Source organism: Fulmarus glacialis, unplaced genomic scaffold (genome assembly GCF_000690835.1).
Source record: "Fulmarus glacialis isolate BGI_N327 unplaced genomic scaffold, ASM69083v1 scaffold16667, whole genome shotgun sequence".
In the NCBI taxonomy this organism is placed as follows: domain Eukaryota; kingdom Metazoa; phylum Chordata; class Aves; order Procellariiformes; family Procellariidae; genus Fulmarus; species Fulmarus glacialis.
Genome location: NW_009221428.1, coordinates 1,804 through 22,694, shown reverse-complemented (window position 1 = coordinate 22,694; position 20,891 = coordinate 1,804). Strand labels below are relative to the sequence as shown.

At 43.3% G+C, this 20,891-nt stretch overlaps 1 protein-coding gene across 1 annotated transcript; it reads right to left on the bottom strand.

Annotated features, from left to right (window-relative positions):
- Positions 1–417: 417 nt before the first annotated feature.
- Positions 418–20,646, bottom strand: RFWD3 (ring finger and WD repeat domain 3). Its single transcript, XM_009581120.1, has 12 exons — positions 20,264–20,646; positions 18,649–18,872; positions 16,798–16,895; positions 16,480–16,677; positions 14,192–14,283; positions 11,696–11,810; positions 6,386–6,614; positions 5,015–5,165; positions 2,614–2,790; positions 1,775–1,989; positions 1,303–1,520; positions 418–652 (listed from the first exon to the last, which is right to left on the bottom strand). Exons 1-12 carry the CDS (start codon positions 20,644–20,646, stop codon positions 509–511), a joined length of 2,244 nt encoding a protein of 747 aa, XP_009579415.1. The 3' UTR covers positions 418–508.
- Between the last annotated feature and the right edge of the window lie 245 nt (positions 20,647–20,891).

Genomic DNA, 20,891 nt, shown 5'->3' with positions numbered 1-20,891 from the left:
AAAGCAGTGAACTTGCTTTTACACCGAGTATCAGTGATGGTAGCGAGAGGCCAATATTGCCACCTTTTCATCACCCAGTAATCACAGCAGGACTCCACGGGAAAGTGCAGTGGGAGTCTCAGGTCTTCAAGTTCCTCTTATTTTGTTGATTCTTAGAAGAGATTTGCAAGTCCCTGTGCTGTATTCACACTGGAAAAAAGTGCAGCAACACAGGCTGGAGGCAGTCCAAGAATTATTGCTGTGCTGAGGCAGCTTGCGGAGTTTGACTGAAGAAAATTGACCAAAGAAGAAATAAGGGCAGACCTAAAAAGGAAGATGGAGAAAGAAGGGAATTGCTCCAGGCACCAGCACATCTCAGTTTCTGCCTGCTGCCAGAAAGGTGCTGTGGTGGTTCCTGTCTCCTGTAAGCAGCACGTGCAGGACAGCAGAGCCTGGGACTGAGCGATTGTGTAGGATTAATTAGCAGCATATTTGGAAAGCCTCTCCGTGGCAGGCGCAGGGACCCCTCTCACTGCCACTTGTAGATCTTCACCATCTTCTCAGTCAGAGTAGCCAGGAGGTGGGTTTGGTTCACTTCCAAGGGACAGATATCCAGCACAGGCAGGTCAGCCTGCAGCTTCTGCAGCAAGGAGCCACTGCCAGCATCCCATAGCTGTGAGACAGACAAGGTCAAAGACTGCAGGATCCTCCCCTCCCATCCAGAACAGAGCTTCCTCTCTCTAGAGAAAAGACTTTCCTCCAGTTACTTACAGGACCTTTTCTCTACTTTCACATCCTGCTTGGATGGTCGTTAACAGACTCATAGCATGATGTCACCCTGACTGCCCTCTCCTCTGACCCCGACTCACAAGCTCTTATGCAGCCTGTTGTCCATCCTCTACACCTGAATTGCTTTTTCATATATAGGGCAACCCTTCTTCTTGTCTTCCCTGTCATTCCTAAAAAGCCTGTGTCCATCCCTCACGGCACTTACCACATTAGCTATCCCACCCAGTCTGTCGCACCACTTACAGTGCCCAGTTGTGCCAGTGTGCCCAGCCGCATTCCGCTGGTAGACAACAGGGGCTCGCTGCCTACATTCCACATTCAATGGATGTGGACCACAGGCCTTGGCTAACGCCGAGTGTCCCACGCTATTAGAAAGTTACACCTGTCATAGCAAGTACAACAGACCACCCTGCACGGGGTAATGTGCGTGGCAAGACAATTCCCACCAAAACACACTGATGCTGTGACTGATAAGGCTTCTCTCCTAAGAATTGCAATAAAACCCTCCACCACACTGAAAGGAACGAGAGATACCAGGGCAGAATTGGATGCCTCATCACCAGCACACACAAAGACACTGCCATCCTCCTCCGGGCTCTGAAAAATGGCATTCTTGGTCAGCAGCTTGCAGGTGGGCCCAGCACTGAAAGTCTGAACCGGGTTAGAAGAACACACCACATCTTCAGAGGCCTCTGTCAGGGGGCTGCAAGTCAGTTCCATCATCACACAACGCACACATGGGTTATTTTTACCTGCGTGGCAGAAATAAAAAGGTAACCTTCGGAAAATTTAACTGCAGACAAGTTTTAACTGTAGGAATACAAGCAACACCACCCTGCAGCTGCCTCCTTTTGTCCTCACCGAATTCTTATCTACATGCAGATGCTCATTGCTCTGGCTAGGGCAGGCACTACATTTCTGCTGTGCCCTCAGCACCAAAGCTGCTGTCAAACAGCAGGCCAAAGTGGCAATGAAAAACGCGCTGCGGATGTGCACCACTACGTACTAGGCCTGTATGTCGCCAGGCAGTGCCGTGTGCTGATCTCTGTTTGAATATCGATGCATCCTCCAGGTTCCAGCGGCAGGTGATGAGGCCGATAGGAGTTACCAGCTTTCTGTTCCCAAAAGCAGGCTCCTTCCAAGGTCCCAGCTAATATTCCACCATAAGGCAGTGACGCTGAGGCCATCCGGGGCAGATAGGACAGCGATACCATGGGGCACCTGAAAGTGCGATTGGCAAGAGTCAGTGCTGCCAGCTGCAGCCGTGCTGGCGTTCTGCCTCGCTGCTTCAGAGCTCCCATCTCTCCAACCACATTGCAAACAAAAAGGGCCTAAGAAGGCTACAAAATGGTCCTTCATGCAAGGAACCCCAATGAGTTTGTGAAGAATAAATGAAGTTCAACTTAACGACTGAGCCTTATGTTTTAAAGAAGCAGCAGACAGCACACATCAGATACATGTAAATCAGCGTTTGATTTCCTGAGTAGAAAAGATGGAAGTACCAGCATCTCACACCTCTTTGTAATCTGTCCTTTCCAAACTAAACACTAAACCCAGCTCCAAAACAAATTCAGTTCTCCTGCTTAGGCTGCACTGGTGAGTCCGTTTCTGACCACTGTGCGCCTTAAAATGATGCAGGTGCCAAGCACTCGTACCAAGTTATACATATACCATGCAACCTTATGAGAGACTTCTCACATCTGTGCTAAATTTGAATTTTTGAACAAGAGATTCACATAAAACAATTTAAACTATTACAATTGCTGTGTGATTTATGGAAGAAGCTATGTTTAGCTTAATGTATATTAGTGAAGTTGAAAGGAATGAAAAATCCTTATGCCCTACCTGGACTTCTGAGGGACTAGTTCCTGGACATGAGAGTTCGTGTCTCTCAAATCATAGATCATGATGGAGCCATTGACCAATCCAGCGTAGATGTAGTTTGTATCATCGAGACACCAGCAGCAGCTCCAGACAGGACGGCCAGCATTGTATGTCTGCACCACAGTATTTGTTGCCAAGCTGCAGAAGAAAAGCAAAGTGTTGGCCCGTTGCACAAGCATCTACTGATGAGAAAATAGCATAATTAAGGTAAGCAAATCTAGCTTTTTAAAGTCTTTAGACAGAAGCATCTCTCTTTAGACTGAATTCTGAATTAATTCTTCCTTTATTCCAGACATGAATCTGGAAAATCTACACAGAATAATCACTTGGATATTGTCAAGTGACTTATAATTCTTCCAGGCCAATGCTTCTTTTTCCAGATTGATCTTTGGAGACTGGGAAAGGAAATCTCAGAGCAGGGTCTCAGCTGCCTTACTGGAAAGAGAAAGCCAAGTTACTTTTCTGGAAACAATTAGGAGAAGTGTAATCCCGTAATATCGCATATTCCTGAGATCACAGGGCTCATCTCTTCGGATTACATCTCCCATTAATTATTTCCCTCTTTTACATGAGAGGAACAGTGCTTATGCCTCAAAAGAATCCAATTTAAGCAAGAGTGAGACAGCAAGTGGGGTAAAGACAGTTAAAAGCACATTTACAGTGTTAATTCTTTAAAAACTCAATTTGTGGAAGGAAGAAAAGGAGAGTACACAGAGGGGCACAACCCAGAATAGCAGGTGAAGTTGGTGTCAGATTAGAATGTATTTGCAAAGGGCAGCGTTGTCGACATAGGCTCAGCACATTGAGAAGTGTGAGACAGAAGACAGCACATATCAAAGTAACTCTGGATATCCTTTACAACACATGGGTTTCTCCCTGGGGAGGGTGATTATGCTCAGAACTTCAGAGAAGCAAGTAATTGCTCCCAGGTAAGTATATGGGGAACAACCACAAAGACAAACCTGGCTGGGGAAAACTAACAGGGAGTTTGATATCAGAACAGTGACTGGTTCAAAACAACAGGAAAGAAAAACCCCAAAGTCATGGTGCTATTTTAAACACTTGCAAGCCAGAAGGAATTATCTTGGATAATTCCTTTTGGTAGGATGACTATGAAATCAGTAACTAGAGAAGAAAGATGACCAAAGGGGAACTTTTCTTTCAGAGGGAGACTGAAAGAAGTATGAAGATGCTGCTAAAGCAAGCACTTAACTTCAAGACATTCTGGGATCAAACATAAAAGCAAGATGATCACAAGTTTCGATGCAGCCAGCTAGGCAGATATGGGAGTCAAGTGTCTGAGCAAATACTGCGACGAGAAGCCACTCTCCAGATTAAAACCATGAAAAGAATATCAACCTCATCAGCTGGAAATCTGACATGCTGATTTTAGCATCAGAAACAGTTTTGTTTACTTTTAACTAGGCTAGCAAACATTTCAACATGGTAACAGGAAAGCAACATTCTTTACATTTTTGTTGCAGGATTAAGTTCTCTTCATTGCTTCCCACTTGTGGGAAAGAATTGGGACTAATCAGTCATATAACAGACATATATCCTGCCTAACCCTATACTGACTGACAAACAGATGTGCATAAAGATGTTCATGTAACTCAGTAAGAATCAATCAGCCAACAAAGTTTTGAAGCAGCTTAAGCTTAAGATTGAAGAGCAGCACAGAGCAGCAAGAAAATACACGCATAGGCTGTAAATTCTACCAGGACTGGACACATTTTTCTCTCAGCCTCTGCGTAATTAGTCTCCAACCTGCTGCTTTAAGTCTCTGCTAGCTCTAGAGAACCTGTGTTCCTCTAGCACATGCTCAACAATGCTGTCTATGCATTTCATATCCCAGATGAATTCCATGCTCTGCAAGAAGTTTAAAGTCAGAGAAGCCAACATTTGTGCAGGGAAGAAAGTGCCCAACCTAAATAGCCCTTGTTTCTGTTTTAGGCCATACAAGTTCCCATGCTCCACATTTCCCTGCAGTAACAGAAAACCAAGCGGACAGTAAATTTCATATCTATACATCATGCTACATTTTTTCCTCAACACAACTTGGCCAATCCATGTTGAATTACTTGTTTTCCACTGAATTCTCCACAGGAAAATTATCAGAGACAGGTAGCTCCATAACACCTCCGTGTAAAAGATCCGAAAGCAAGAACAAGTCTCACTCTCTGTTGATTCCCACATTCAGGAAGAATATACGCAGACCTGATCTCATCTTAGCAGCATCTTTTGGAAAGCAGATCAGCAAGCGCTGCAAGACATTTAGAGCGAGACTGAACAAAATCCAACCCAGTCTCTTGCATACAGCAAAACTCCTCTGGGACAGCTTGCTCCCCTCATCAGGGCTCACCTGGTAAGTTTGAGAGTGTTGTCCAGAGCAGCAGAGAGCAGCAAGCCATCTGCTCGACTGCCGAAAGCCAGTCCCCGTATCTGTTTACTATGGATGGGGATGTACTGACTGCTCTTCAGGTTAGCCACGCTCATCATCTTAACACCACAACCTGTCGCAGAAGAAGAATAAAGCAGGTTATCGCAAAGCGGCATACGTGTAGACCTAGCAATTCTATGCCAGAACTACAACGTCTGTACTGAAGCCTGTGGTGGGATGAACACGTAAAAGCTGTTTGCTGTTCTGGCTAAGAACTGCCACAAATCATTCTTTAGTTCAAATGGCAACAGGGCTAAATCCTTAAGGATCCCAGCCAGCAAGAGAAAACTCAGTATCCGTGTTACAATTCTTGTTAAAAGCCTGCTGCTCTTTAGCCAGTTTATTCAAAGACATTCTTGCCTAGATAAAAACACACACAGTAGGATTACATGGCTATTTAAGGGAACAAGTGTCACCGCAAAGAATGTTTACAGGTGAACTTAACCTGTGTGCTACAAAAGTCACCACAAAGCCTCCATTCAGAGATTCGTTCCCTGGCTCCAAAAGCCAGAAAAATAAGGTCAGTTGAATGCAGAAAACAATTTTGTTACACCTAGATAAGGCATATTAATCTCCAAACCATTAACTAAATAAAGTAAATTTCATTGTTCAGAAAGCATTGAAGTACTTTGCAAACAAACTCTCTCAGACTCCTAATGCTACATCTATTTCATTGAAAAAGCAAGTTGGCACTGGTCCAGACATCAGGTCACTTGCCCCTGGCCATAACAGTGTGACAGAAACAGAGCTGCCCGTGACTTCCTGGCTTCCTATTTCCTCACTGGGAAACAGTACTCCTATCATTCATATTAAAAGATTTTTGCTTTTGTTTTTGGTGGTTTGTTTTTTTTTTTTTTTTTTAAAAAAAAAGAGTATTGACAAATCAGCTGCCTGTAGATCAATCTACCTACAATTTGGGGAGCAATGTTTCTCACTCAAGCACTGGAAGTTCTCCGCATGCCCTAGTGTGCTGGTCTCTTGTTCTTTCAGAAGACCCACCTTTGCCAGGAGTACCAGACACACCTTTTACCTTCCTGTGGAGGTGGCACTTCAGCAGAAGAGCCAGAGGCCCTCTGCTAGGATTCTGCTGTAGAAGTGACGGAGGAAACAAGCCACCTTGCTAGGCAGAAGTCACCAATGCAGGGGCCGTAAGATTACGGGGAGTCTTATGAGTATTCCCAGTTTACAAGGCACATGCAAAGGTCAAGCAAGAGAAGGGGGGGAGCAGGGAGCAAGTAGAACACACATTTAACTTTCACCTATGAACCCCCAAATCTTGACTTGCTTAATTACCAGGAATAAAAGTAGACTGTGGAGAAGGCTGCGATACCACAAGACAACTCAGCGCGTCACAGTATGCCATTACTCTGCAGTTCCCAGTCTGAGACACCACAAAACCCTTTTCCAAGTGGTACTTGCGCTGGCTTTGGCTGGAGGGGAGGCTGCCTGGGAGGCAGGTGCGGGAGCTGCCAGATTGCTGAGAAGCACTCACATTGTGCTGGGCCACCAGAGCCTTCAGCTCCTGCAAAGACAAGACCCAAAGAGCTTTAATGCATCACTGGCGATGTAACCTATTGTGCTACCTGTTCCAGATGCTCCAACTGTACTTGTTCTCAGATAAAGAAGGAGAATATGGTCCAGTTTCCACACTGTTCCTGAAATGCTGGATTTCCAAGTCCACTGACTATGACAGTGAGCAACAAAAGCATTCAAAATGCTATGCAAGTTCTGGCAGAATGTACTCAAAGTCTGTTATTGTATGTATTAGACCCTGTGAGAGAGAGGACTCTTGGGCAACACATAAAAGCCAGTAACAGTTATTACCAGATCAATGCTGTTTAGAAAAGGATGAACTGCCAAGTATTACATGCAGCTAAACCACAAGAGAAAGTCATTTAGAATAATTTTCCAGAATTTCCAGAATACCTATAAAAAAATAAAAGCCCAAGTTTCAACATAAAGGGCGTTGCAGGAAACAAGTCAGTCTATTTAATGAAGATGACCCTGTTCTTGTAAACCCTGTGCAGCAAATTCCAGGAACGACACAACTCTCAAGAGCTTCAGCCCCGTTTTCTGCCACCTCCTCCCCCCTCTTCCTCCACCTCAACTGATGAATGCTCAAGGATGCTCAGCAGAGACGTGGCCAAGGACAGCTTCCATCAGCAACAAGGTATTCCTAGAATTCCTCTTTCCACAGAGATCATCGTGGGTGAGGCGGGTACGCGAGTAGTGGCACTGTCATATTGTGAGTCAACTAAAAATGCCCCCCCAAAAGGCATGTTGACCCACTTGTTGTAATGCAAGGGCAAAACCAGACAGTACAGAACCCCAGTACACTCCCCCAGAGGGAGTGTATATATAAAGAAAATTGCTACCTGCTTTCTGAGCAACATAGATTATGCTTCAAATACTATGTAATTTTTAAACAAGGCCCGCAAGGGTGATATTATGAATATATTAGTAGATTGCAGGCTAGCTCCGATATTGAACTAGCCACTACCACTTAACTCACATCTAAGCAAAGGCAGCAGTTCTCAAAGAGGCAAGATCAAAGATCAAGCTCTACATTAATAGTTATCATCAAGACCTATAACTTTTGGAAACTGCTCAAGAGGAGAACAATTCTGATATTTTACAGAGGTCTGATCTGTTTTGCATCAAGCTGATTGCAAATTCCCCAAGGGAATAAAAATCGAAGCTGAAGACTCAAGATGATCCCATTAGAGCAAGCAAAGATGTAACAGCCTGGGGAGGAAGAAGCGGGGCGGGGGGGGGCAGAATGCTTATGATGGAAGCTATAGCTTTGGGCTTAGAGTGAGCAGTCAGTGAAAACACAGGTAACTTAGAAGAAAGTGACTTTTAATCAAAAATTTAATAAACTCATTATTTCTAAAAGGCAGGAGGATACCACCACCACTGAGGATCAGAAGAGATTAAAGTTATTTATTGCTCTGGGGAGTTCACAAAACTCTCCTTGTCACCTGCACTCAAGATTCAGCTTTTACCCAAGTTATTAAAAAGAAAACCAGGCAATTAAAACCACAAGGACTATTAGTACAGTGTTTACATTTAAACACAACAGAGAAGCCCAGCAGAATCAGGAAGTCTTACTGGAGACACATTACCAAAATGGTTAAAAATCTTGCACTGCAGAACAAACTCCACTAATCGTGCTCAAAAGAACACTCTTGTGGTAGTGTAAGCCTGTACCTTCCTTTAAGATGTTTGCAGAGTTTTGCTGATGCCTGGTGTTGACTAAGGGCCTGAAGGGCACACTCGTCTCTGCACACGCTATGACTGCCTCCTAGATTTCAGCTTGCCGTCGTAGTGATGAATGAACATAGTCACACAGGTTGGGGAAAGAAGAGGATATACAGCAGAAGTCTTCCTGAGGAGTATGCATGAGAAGTAGAAGCAGGAGAGCACAATGAGTAGGAAAGGAAAACCACCAGCTACAACAAATTCAGAACAGTTTTCTTTTGAGTATTAGGTTACAGTCTTAATAGCTGATGTGAAACTTTAAAGACAAAGGCAGTTATCAGATGACTGTCGCTCTCTGGCTGTGCTCCCACAGACCTCTTACAGCAGCCACGCCTGCTGTCTTGCACTACACAGCCCCAGCCTTGCATTTAATAGGGATAAACACACGACTGTACAACCTCAGCTACGGTGCAGCACTACAGGCATTCCACCTTCCTTTGGTTCAGGTTCAAATTCAGTCAAAGGGACACAGAGCATTTTTAATCAGCTTCACTATAAGTAACAGCTGAAAGAAATATCAGGTTTTACTTACTACTTCTAGATCTTCCCCAGACATCAAGTGGAGGTGAACACAAAGATCATAAAGATGAAAGATTTTTATGCAATAAAACCATTAGTCTAAAATTTTTCCAAAGGTGTTAGGTTCACAAATTTTTATTGATATTTTGCCATCCAATTCTTTTTGGATGCTCTGAAAATCCCATTTAAAAAAATCTTTTCCAGTACATTGAGCAACATAAACTGACCTCTGCGAGGCTCACAATTACCCTTGCTTTCTTCGCCACAGCAGCATGCAATCTCCTGTCATTTCCCAGCCAGTCCTCCCTTTACTGCTCCATATGCAAACAGAGCTACTGTTTCCCACTTGCAAAAATGAATCTCAGTTGATCAGTGATGGCTTGCTTGGAAGAGTCAGCTCACTTCTGTTGAAAATTGTGGCAGATTCAGGAGGAGTACTGCAGTAGCTCACATCTGATTCCCAAGTTCTTTGTGCTCACAAAGGAAAAACTTGAGGCAAAAGTAAGGCTTCAGTAGCATTGCTTCCAAAATGCAAGCCTGAACCTGCCATGCAGTGTGCAGCATATAGCCCAGGACAGCACACACTGCAGGTTTACATATAGAAACAACACTGTTGGGAGCTTTCTTCCAGAGTTTTAGTTAGCTACCTACCCTCTCTCCCCTCAAGTTCTTTTCATCATATATTTTCATATAGCTAAACACTTACAAAACATCCCTTTTCTAGCCTCAATCATCTTAAATACTTCAATAACAAAGTACAATGGACAAGATTGTTAATGGACAAGAGCAGGGAAAAATGCATACAAACCTAAAAAAAGGTCAGAACTAGTGACATGACTGCTGATGAGGCACAGCTCTCAAGCGCATTAGCAACAAAAAAGGGTTCACACAATGACTTTTGGGGGAAAACCGATGGCATTTGCTTTCTGTAAGACTTCAGACACTAAGGTTTTACGCAACCAATGAACATCGTAACTATTCCAATAAAGATCTATGCAACTGAACTTTGCCATACCGAACGTCCCCGAGTGTACAGACATTTCACGCATTTCTTTTGTAATCCCACAGCACTTTGTTTTCTAAATTGACTTACAGCTTTGTATGCCAATTAAACAAGTTTTCTTGTGCCATCCGTAACATTGCTTGCTGAAAGGACCAGGGCAACAGACTCAAGATGTAACAAGGCAAATTCAAATTAGATGTTAGGAAAAAAAAGTTCTCAGGGAGGATGGTCAAACAATGAGATGTCCAGAGAGGCTGTGCGATCTGCTTGCACACACTCAACACCCCGCGTGACAGTGCCCTGAACAACCCAACACAACGCTGAAGTTACCCAGCTAGGGTCCCTTCCAACCTAAACGATTCTATGCAAGTAGTTGCTTTACTAGATGACCTCTTATAAGACAAGGAACTCATTAGGCGTATGCTCAAAATATAATCAAACAACTTAGACTTATTCCATTGCTGATTTTCTGCTCCTCGGCAAATTGTTTTACTTTCAGTTTATTCATAGTATAAACAAGCACCTTAAAATTGCTTCCAGCATTCACATTAACCACTACAGGACAGTGATGAATGCAGTATAAATACTGAAACAGAGCTCAAAGAACACAGGGTACTTAATCTTTATAACATGTGACTTCAATTCAGTTAGACTGGATACTCTATCATTTAACACCAAAAGAATTGCAGGAAGACATCGTGGACCTGCAGTTTTATCTTAGTCACATTTTTCTTAAGCCAAAGTTTAAAGTGGACCAATTTTTGTACTAGCTCTGATGAGCATACAGCTTCATGCAAGAATTTAGGCAAGCAATTTATAAAGCCTTATCTTACGTCACACAGGAAGACTTCAGTAAAGAGGATGTTGCTTAATGTACAGACATGAATAGCCAAGGCTATAAAAAAATCCAGAAGTAGAGAAAAGCACAAAATTAAGCAAATTACTAGACAGTGAGAGATTAGATATCATCTACTTCATACAAGAAAAAAAGTAGCAAACTGGCTGTGAAAGAGGGAGTTGGAAAACCTCGCCCTGGTGGAACATGCCAGATAATTCACAGTTGGAAGCACCGGTAAAGTCTACAATTTATAGGAATCCTGCAAAAGCACCTGTGATGGGTTACAAAATATTGCAGTATTGCATGAGCCAGAAAGGAAGCAGTCGTTTAGCAACCAGTCATTTATTTTCAGTAATTTGTATTCTAAGGGGACAGAGGTGCCTCTTTGCAGCTGTTCAGCCCATGCATACAGCCCACCCTATTGACAGGCCAGGTCTCATGGTTCCAGAAGGTGCTTAAGTAGAATGTTGATTGACCTTCACAAAAAAATCAGGGGTTTTTGTTGTTTTCTTTTGCTTTTGCAAATAGCCATACCTCTTCACAAAGTACTTCTCAAAGGCTCTTGATTAACTAGTGATAATAGGTCCCATTACAGGTTTACTGTAGAGATTTTCAAAGCTTACTCTGATGCAGTTAAGAGAAAGATGAGGACATAAGTTTGGTGCTGTATCACTAGGCCTTTCCAGGCACCACAAAACCTGAGGAGGAACCTGCAACATGAGCAGCCAAGAAACTCTACTGCTAAGCTGTAGTTGCAACTTTGATTAAGTCTCAGAAGCACAAAAAAAGGTCAGTGTTATGTAGTATACATCAATATGCCAGCCCGGGACGTTTAGAATACTCCTGATGATTCACCAATTGAGTTTACTAAATCTTGCGGCTTATTAAAACTGGAAGCCTGTCTTCTCGCCTCTATGGGAACATGCAAAAGACAGGTTGAAGGGAAAGGGAATCCTCTGTGAATTAGTAGCGTGAGGCTCACCTGAACTTGCTTGTGGAGTTTGCTGCATTCATCTGTCAAAACCTGCAGCTGGAGACGGCTCTGTGCAGATTCCAGCTCTGCCTGTCTCCGCAACATCTGCTCCTTTTCTAAAGAGCTGGAGGAATGAGAGAAAAGCAATCCTTACGACTAGGTATTACTGAGGATGCTTCTCTGGGCTGTCTACTCCTATCCCCAGACTTCATCCCAACACAAGTCCTGGTCAGGTAAATTCAGAAGTAACAGAAAATCTGGTACCACACTCATCCAGTACATTCACCTCAAGATGTTCTCGGTTATGCAATTGTACTGAATGACTCACTCAAGTATTGTTCCATAGAAAACAACAGCCTTTCTCCTCACCCTCTCCAAATGTGCTAATTTAGGAGAGGAGCGTGAAAGAGAAATCAGAGGGTTTTTTTTTTCCCCTAGAGACAGTAGCAAATTCTATACCATCAATGTCCATGTAACATAGCATGTCAGTAATACAGCAAGTCATAACACAGTATGATCTTCAAGCTTGTTTCTACTACCAGTAACTAATTTTGTATTTCAGGAAATATACCTGTATCAGAAATAGACAGATACAGATAAATTCTCTGTGAATGCCCATATAGAAGCCATACTTACTATCTCACCTTGAGCCTAAAAAGCCTGAAATTGTGCATATACACAATTTAACAGCAGCAGTTTTGATAACATACTTCAATTTCTCTTTCATACATGCTTTACATATGAAGGAATAGTTAAAGAGGGGGAAGAAACACCAGTATTCCTTAAAATTATCTGCATGTTTGGTCTATAATGTTGACCACTGCATTCTGTACTTCAAAAGCTGCAATATTCCAGTTATTTCAGTAGTTCAGGTGCAGGGAGATCTACCTTGCCTAAGTACCTTCTAACTATACAGACCTAGCCTTGCATGTCTTTACATATGAAGGAATAGTTAAAGAGGGGGAAGAAACACCAGTATTCCTTAAAATTATCTGCATGTTTGGTCTATAATGTTGACCACTGCATTCTGTACTTCAAAAGCTGCAATATTCCAGTTATTTCAGTAGTTCAGGTGCAGGGAGATCTACCTTGCCTAAGTACCTTCTAACTATACAGACCTAGCCTTGCATGTTTACCAAGCACAGAATTCTTTGCCTACATTACAGTGTCTTCATGCAATTTTTCTTCTGCAGAATAAACAGGTGAAATGCTTTATTTAACCATCGCAAACACGTTCTTTACACAAGTACCCAGACCCTGAAGGCCAGCTTTTTTGAATGTGAAGAATAAAACCCATGATCTTAAACCTAATTCAAGGCTATGTGCAAACAATATTGATGCATGCATGAGCGTTCACATTTGTCCTCCACTCGTAGCTGTGTGCCACAAAGCAGCCACTGCCAGCGACTTAATTGGACTGAGAGGCAGTCATTGATGTCTGCCTCCCAAAAACAGGAGGCAGAGGAGGTGTAGGGCAAGTGGGGAAGGGCTGCAGCGAGATTGAGACACAAGCAGCAGTTAGACAACTACCTCTCCATGAGAGATAACAAGATACAAACACCCAAACGCCTTCTGTGCTTCTGAAAAAAAAAGTCTTATTTATCATTTGTTTTGCAGTGTCAATCCAGTAAAAGCGTGATCCTTCTAAAGGTACAGTTCAAACACCATGAGGCAGTGGCAATCTGGACAGAAGAGATATTTTCCCTTTGTGACAGTTATTCCTCAATCATTTCTGATTAATAATTACCAGGATAGTGAGGTTTCTGTTGAAAGACTGCATTGAAACAGCAGCAGTATAGTGAGAGACATGTGAAGACGACCCCAATTAAATTCTATTCACTACAAGATTCAGGAGAACTCAGATATCTGCAGCCTTTTAATTTCAGAATAGTATCTGTGACAGCATCTTACTGAAAAGAAATTAGTCCCCATTTTCATACCTGCTTTTCTTTTTTTTGATAAAAAGTCTACATTTAAGTTGGAGGGGGAAGCAGAGTCATAGTAATGCTTGCTGACCTTTTGTAAGTAAAACTACATGAAGAGTTTGACAAAGCAAGATGGAAAGTGATTCATATGAGAGATTACTCTGTTTAATGCATGCAGAAAAGATGGCAGAAAAGGTCAGCTATTCACCCCCCTTGCATTTCTAACTATGCCTCGCTCTTCTCATCTAATGATGAATTAGCAATATATGGCTTTTTGGCAACAACTCTGCATGTTCTCCTGCAATGACATTTCAGGATACAGCACAAGATAGCTTTTGGTATTTCAGTGCTGCAAAGCGCAAACTCAAGAATTCTGTTCACAAGAAAAGTGTCCAGGTAGGACACGTGCAACCCAGCAAGGCCTTGGTTTGTTAAGCCAGCCATACCCATGATAATCCCCAAGGGAATACACAAATTGCTTTAGACAATACAGGAAATGAAAGCAAGAAGCAGAAGTCAGACTGCAGCTTTCAGTGGCATGCAGTCAGTGAGATTGTATCTTTACGTGGAAACTCCATACCTTTTCATGCGTTCCTGTTCGCTGGTATCCAGCGCTTTCAAAGTACGAGCATACAGGATCACAATGTCAGAACGTTTTGCTTTCTTATTGCACTGAAATAAAAGACAAGTTCAGTTCATCTACAAGAATTTAACTATCCAAACTATGCATCCCTACAAGTTGCTAGGCATTATATTGAAAAATCCTTATAGCTTTGAAGGGAGGGGTTGTCTACTTGAAAACAAGTCCACAAAAACACAAACATACCACAGTGTGTTTGCAAGACACTCCCTCATACAGACACCAGAGCTCTAATCGGGGCTACAACAACAGGTCGTGTATCCTATTGCACCTTTAATAATGCATCTCCTTGCTTCCCACCAAGTTTGTTCTGCTAAAGCACCAGCAATGCAGCATGGTCAGGCAAGTTCCAGGGTCAAGGTGGGGGGGGCGCAGGGAATCAAAGTGGGAGGAGAAAAAAAAGATCTAAAACAAAACACCAGCCCAACTTCTATTTTGAAAACATCAAGACTGGCTGCTGGGCCAACACACAAGGATTTAGGAACCCCTAAGTATACTCCCAACTCTGTTATTTACATACTATATTCCTTTGATCAAATCCTATAGGCCCAAATCCATAAAAGCATTCCAGCGTCAGTATGAAACACTGACATCCCACTGGATGGGTGATACACGGGGAGTCGGATATTTCAATAATTCTGTGCATCTAGCTGTGACCACTTGGTACTTTAGATTCACCTTAAAAAGATGATAATACCTCCCTGAGAGTTGGGACTTGGAAGAAATTACGGCATCTGCAAGCTTACTATTTTGCAAATATATGTTGTTGATCAGAAAAGAGGCAGTGAATACTCAGATCAAGTAACCTCTGCTGAACATTAAATTACTATGTGTGCTTAAAATGCAGACTTCTCTATTATTTAGTAGCACGAAGATATCACGGGCAACAGTTTCAGATCAGACAACCCCCCCTCCCTTCGTAAAGAACTGCCTTGCAGAGCAGTAAGTGGCTAAGACAGCTTTCCTGGCAGCCAGCAGCTGTCACTGGCAGGATCAGGAACGCTGCAATTTCACAGTAACTTGCACTCAAGCCACTTAGTATACAGAGCACCACACACAGCAACTCTGTGCTATTCAATTAGAGAATGCCCAGTCGCAAAGGACAGCAACTGAAAATGAAGGGAAGATGATTTAGCTGCAAGGTTCTCTCCAGAGTGAGAAGTTCTCCCAGGAAATTTTCAGTAATTACATCACTGGAAGAAAAAGAGGAAGCAAGCACCCCTTACAAGTTGTTAGGGTTCAAGAAGAAAGCAGTCACAAAATTCCAAAGGGCAAAGGTGCTGGGAAGGTCCTGAGAATTCTGTCTGGACCTGGAGTGGGTGAAGAAGAGCTTAGACAGAATTGACAGGGATAAGAAAAATAAGCTTTGAGCCTTTGCTGTGGCAACAGTGATTCTTTAGGTTTAATCACAGTGCACATCAACAGGAAGTTTCTTGTTGAGAGGAGGGAATCCTGCACAAAGTCAAGCAAGACCATGGAAGCTCTCAAAATGACAAAGCCAAAGAAATCCTGGGCTTCCAGCCACTGACTTGGAAAGCAGCAGAACTGAGTCCTATTTACAAGGTACTCGTTGACCTATTTTTTGTGAACATTCCTTTCTGGACAAAAGGAATAAGGAATGGAAGCACATCACAGACAAACGTAGACCTAATGGAAAGAGATCAATATTACCCATGGAAACAAAACTGAAAAGAGCACCTTCAAAAGCAGATCTACCACTTGCAAATGGACATTAAAGGATGCAATTTGTTTCCGAGTTCACTCTCTGCAAGCTACCTAGACAACCTGATCTGCTTAAAGGCTGCAAAAGCAGATGCAGTTCAAAACAGAATATTAACCAACTGAAAACAGTTCTCAAACAGATTTCTTGTCCAATAACGTATTCTTTATGCTTAGTTAACTGCTTCTAGGGATCTGTCTGCCATTCCCACACTCCAGGACCACAGTGCAGTGTTCTGAAACCAATTACAGGTTTAGCACTTAGTGAGTTGCTACTCACAAATGCTCTACTTCAGGAGAAAAATTCAAGTCAGAATCCTCTCTTTAAAGCAGTGCTAGTTATTCCTGGCCTAGTTACATCAAAATAATGGTGATTTTTGTTATTTCTGACAGCAGGCAAAGGTGGATTCTTCATGCAGCAAGCAGTTGTAACAGTTTTGGTGCTCACGCCTGCAGCAGAAGTTACCCGATAGCAAGTCCTTTCCAGTGCACATAAATGTCCATCTTACCTGGGGGCACTTCCCTGCCTGTCCCTTGAGCCACCTTTCAATGCAGGTGTAACCAAACAGGTGCCCACACCGCAACGCTGAGAGACGGTGGCCCCCAGCATTGGTCCACTGCTCGAAGCAGATTGCACAGGTATCCCCTTCCTCCTCATCCAGTGGTGCAACAGGAACTGATGGTTCCAGTTTCTTTAGTGGAGTTCTCTAGGATTAAAAATTAAAAAAAAAAAAAACAAAAAACAAACCAAACCACACAACTTTTTTTAGACAAATGCAGCATTTACCATATTTAAGCTGTCTCCTAAAACATTTAGGTCACCTTACCTGCTTTTGCTGGACTTCAGCCTCTTCATGACTTCCAGGTTCTGCAGAAGCTTGAGGTGTCTCTGCTTGGGCCTGACTGGAAACTAAAGAAAGCATTGCTTAAATGGACTGATACGTAACAGGGGAAAAGGAGTTCCCTTGACTTGATCTGAAATCATCGGGGCATAAGGTAAGCACTGCAACAACGGCACAAGTTACACACAAAGCTTCAGTGTCCTGGATACTGAAGGTCAGGCAGTCTGTGTGTGTAAGCCCTTCTAGTCATCAACAGTAGTGTTAAAGAACTTGATGTTTTCTTTTATAGAAAGCAGCAGAACTTCAGTGAAAAAAGGAGAGGTCTTTTAAAACAGCCATTGTATCAGGATTTTCTGACCTGCTGGAAACAACTGTATCTCATACAGGTCTAGAGTTAGGCTGATGTAAGATTACACCCCGCATCATTATGCCCGGAGAAAGACAGACACCAATATGCAGAATTTATTTTGCCAAGGGATCTAAGCATGCATATTTCATGTGCCAAGAAAGCATTTACCGTATGCTATCTGCCCATTCACCCCGACTTAAACAGTTTTCCAGTTGGTAGTTATCCGAACTATCAATTCTGCTGGGCCATATGTTTTTGTGGTGGGCCTCTGTTAGCCCTTCTGTTGAAGCATGGGCACACAGAAACGCTATGTTTGGATTACCACCACTAGCATACTAAAAAAGGAGCAGAAATCACTGTCTCCTCCCATCTCCTGACAAAACAAGAGTTATTAGTCACGTTTAGTATTTGAGGCAGATATTCTCAATCCAGTGGAGAGGTATCACCTAACCCCGACTAATGTCAATAAAGTTTTCAGCTCTACGGTTCAGGGCTGAACAGGAACCAGTGGCTTATATAAGGAAAAAAGACAAGGGGATTCCAGAAAACCCAACAGAGAGCATATGTTCACACAATATTAGACAGCACTTAACAGCTTGAGCTCCTGTCACGTGTAAGACTAGCTCAGAACAAGCAGAATGAATCTGTTCAAAAGGCTCCTCATAGATGTTCCCTCAAAAAAAAGCATCAAGGGGGGGGCTGGCCAATCAAAACCAAACCTAAGGGCAGAGAGTGAAACGTAAGGACATTCCTTAGAGACTGAAGCAAAAAAAAGAAAAAAATCTTGTTCTCCTATTCTCTGGGCATCGATAACCTTGAATAGGAAGATAACTATTTGTCACTCTTACGTAAACTGCATATGTTCATCACAATGTCACTGAAGTGCGTGGCAGCCTGCGAACATGAGTATGAATAACGGATTGCAAGCCAGAAAAAGCCGAGTAAAGAAAAAGGCAAACAAGAAGCCCACTGTCCTAAGTATCTCTACCTCCTCAGATGTTACAAGAAGTTACAGGAATAAAAAGAAAACTCTAAACCAAAGCAGACTGAAATCACAAATAATTAAAAAATACTGAATCAGATCCTTCTCCGAAAACTGAAAGCACTGCTGATCTCCAGACATGTGACTTGATGTCTTGAGTAATACTCTTTGATAACATATAACAGCGAAAGTGTGCTAAGTAATAATCTCTAAACTTAAAGTTATTCTGAACATTTCCAGGATTATTTACAAGCAGCAGCCTGCAAATAGCAAAAAGATTGTATTTAACTTTATAGTAGCAATCACCCATTGAGCTACTGCTCTTAGGAACTGTTTGCCAGAAAGCCTTGTGGTAGCAACCTGCTCCCGTCAGCTGTCGGCATAACGATCCCTTAGCACCGTCTGTTGTAAAGCTCGAAAGGATTTTTCCACACTGAGTTTTGAAGCAGCAAGATAAGTTTCTGAAATAAGTCTCTGCGCTGCTCAAATATAGCACAAACCTCACCTGCTGGAGGTGTCTCCTGGGCTGATGGTAACAGTGGTGCTGTAGCCTCCACCGCTTCCTCCTCCTCAGCAGAAGTGCTGCTGTCAGAGTCGCTCACTTCTATTGTTTCATCTGAGCTGTGTTCCTGGCTGACCCTCGCAATATGCGAGGGCTCCAGATGTGGAACTGGTCCTGTAGCTGGCTCTTGGGTCCTGCTGAGTTGAAAGTAACCGTCCAATGCTGCCCTGAGTCCAGAAAAGCAAGAAATAAAAGCCACGGTTATTTCAGGTAAGCTAAAGACTCAGCATGTTTCTCCACGCTTGTTTGCGGTAAAATTCCTAGGCTCTTACTGCAATAGGAAGGTATTGAAGTTATCAGGACAGACCTTCTCTGACAGAGGAGCAATCCCATACAATTGCCCACCTTATGAACAATCAGCAGTATCATACAGCAACCATTCATTTTGCTCAGCTCAAAGAAAATCTCCTTCTCATTACAACAATGATATTGTCTTCTTTTGGGGTGGGGTGGTGGTGGGGAGAAGAAAAGCAAAGAAGTATTGTTCACCAGTAGCCTAAGGAACTCCTAATCAGTACCTCCAACCCTAACTCAGTCCTGGTTCCCATAGCCACTGGTAATATTAGATGCACGAGGCTTGTATCAGAGTCTCATTCCATTGACTACTCTGTGCCTAGGCTTTCGACTTCCCCTCTTCTTCTCTACTGGAACTTCATCCCGGGATAGAAACATCCTCCTCTCTCCCCCCATCAGTTCAGCTATCATCTCAATTATCCTTCAGATTCAAAGCAGAAGTTCGTCAGGTTGCCTTCTAGCCCTGAGAACTACAGTGACCTTCACACGCAATCCAAGGGCAAACAGTACAGTTATGTTTAATCATCTGGGAGGAGAGGAGTTCTTGGTCTCTCTGACTTTAAAGGTAATGCTCCAGTTAATTATAATTTCACCCTTGGCATTTACAAAAGCTACAAAGATGAGACAAAAACCAATCAAACCAGAAATCGGGATTTCTTTCTGGCTGGAGAGCATCCCCACTCATCACCCTTTAAACCCATCACAAATGGTATTAAACACAGAATTTTTACTTTTTTTGCCTGGAGGTAACAAAAAAAAAAACCCCTACAGAAAATTATTAGTTTGCATGTTTGTGGAAGTTTCTGCAGCAATTGTCACCAGAAAACCTAATCAGGCAATCCCCAAATCAAAGGTGAAATGCAAAACAGAGCACAAGCTCCACTGAGCTAAATGCTGGCTGGAGCTGCCGAGAATCAGCACTGCTGCAGGGAGCACCGACAGGAATCTGGCAGAGCAGAGGGAACACTGCGAGCAGAAGCTCTGCAAGCAAGATGGAAAGCGTAGAAGGGCTCAGAAGTCACAACGACCACTGCCGACATAAGAAATGGGGGGATTCACTTCAAAAGAGCAAAGATCCTGCCAGAAGAGATCAGAAAGTGCTGTGCCATTATTGAGCTTAAACGGTATGTGAGCTGCCCAGAATTTGGCCACAACCGCACACCTGGACTGAGCTGGGCTCTATAAGCCAGGAAGCAAGGCAGTTTGAGATTGATGCCAGACTTGATAAGAGCGCAGTTCAGACCCAATTTCATTTCTGCTTTACCTGGCACTGACTGTCCTCTGGGAACCACCAATTCTCTGTTGCCTGCGAGCAATCCTCACTCGCGGACGCTGCACGACCTGTGGCACAGGCAACGGCCGATACGGATCAAGTGCCCCTTGTAGCCTTTGCAGTCTGTCGAGAGCCGAGGCAGGACTCAGCTGCGGGTCAGGCTCAGCAGCTGCTTCCCTTGTCGTAGCAGCATTCGATATGACAACAGCATCAGCAGCAGGAAGAACGGTAACGCTGCCTCCTCCTTCACTGAGTGCTGGAGCATGGGACGACAGCGCTGTGTGACCAGAGGGCTCCGTGGCAAGTGTTCTGAAGTTCCCTACAGAGTAACCAGCCACTGGCTGGAGATCAACTTCCATCTCTTCGTGAGCCATTTCTGCAAAGAGTTGAAGAAAACAACCAGTATTTGCAAGTCTGCGCCCTGCTTCTAGCCTGATGGTGGCAAGAATCAGGTGCAGCCGTCAGTGACTACAAAAGCCTTTAGAATTCAGACTTGAGAGACAATTTCTCCTTTTGCCTTAGACACGCAGCAGAGCTAAACCGTCTCAAGACGATACAGGTGCGCGAGCTGGCATAGCAGGCAGCACCCTCCCAGAGTGCTGGACTCGAAGCCTTTGGC

Excerpts from the sequence above, each read along its gene's own strand:
- RFWD3 (XM_009581120.1), bottom strand. The coding sequence starts at position 20,646 with ATGGCTCACGAAGAGATGGAAGTTGATCTCCAGCCAGTGGCTGGTTAC. Across the intron at positions 14,284-16,479 it reads AGGCAGGGAAGTGCCCCCAG|TGCAATAAGAAAGCAAAACG; the intron begins GTAAGATGGACA and ends CTTTTATTTCAG. Across the intron at positions 11,811-14,191 it reads GAACAGGAACGCATGAAAAG|CTCTTTAGAAAAGGAGCAGA; the intron begins GTATGGAGTTTC and ends TCATTCCTCCAG.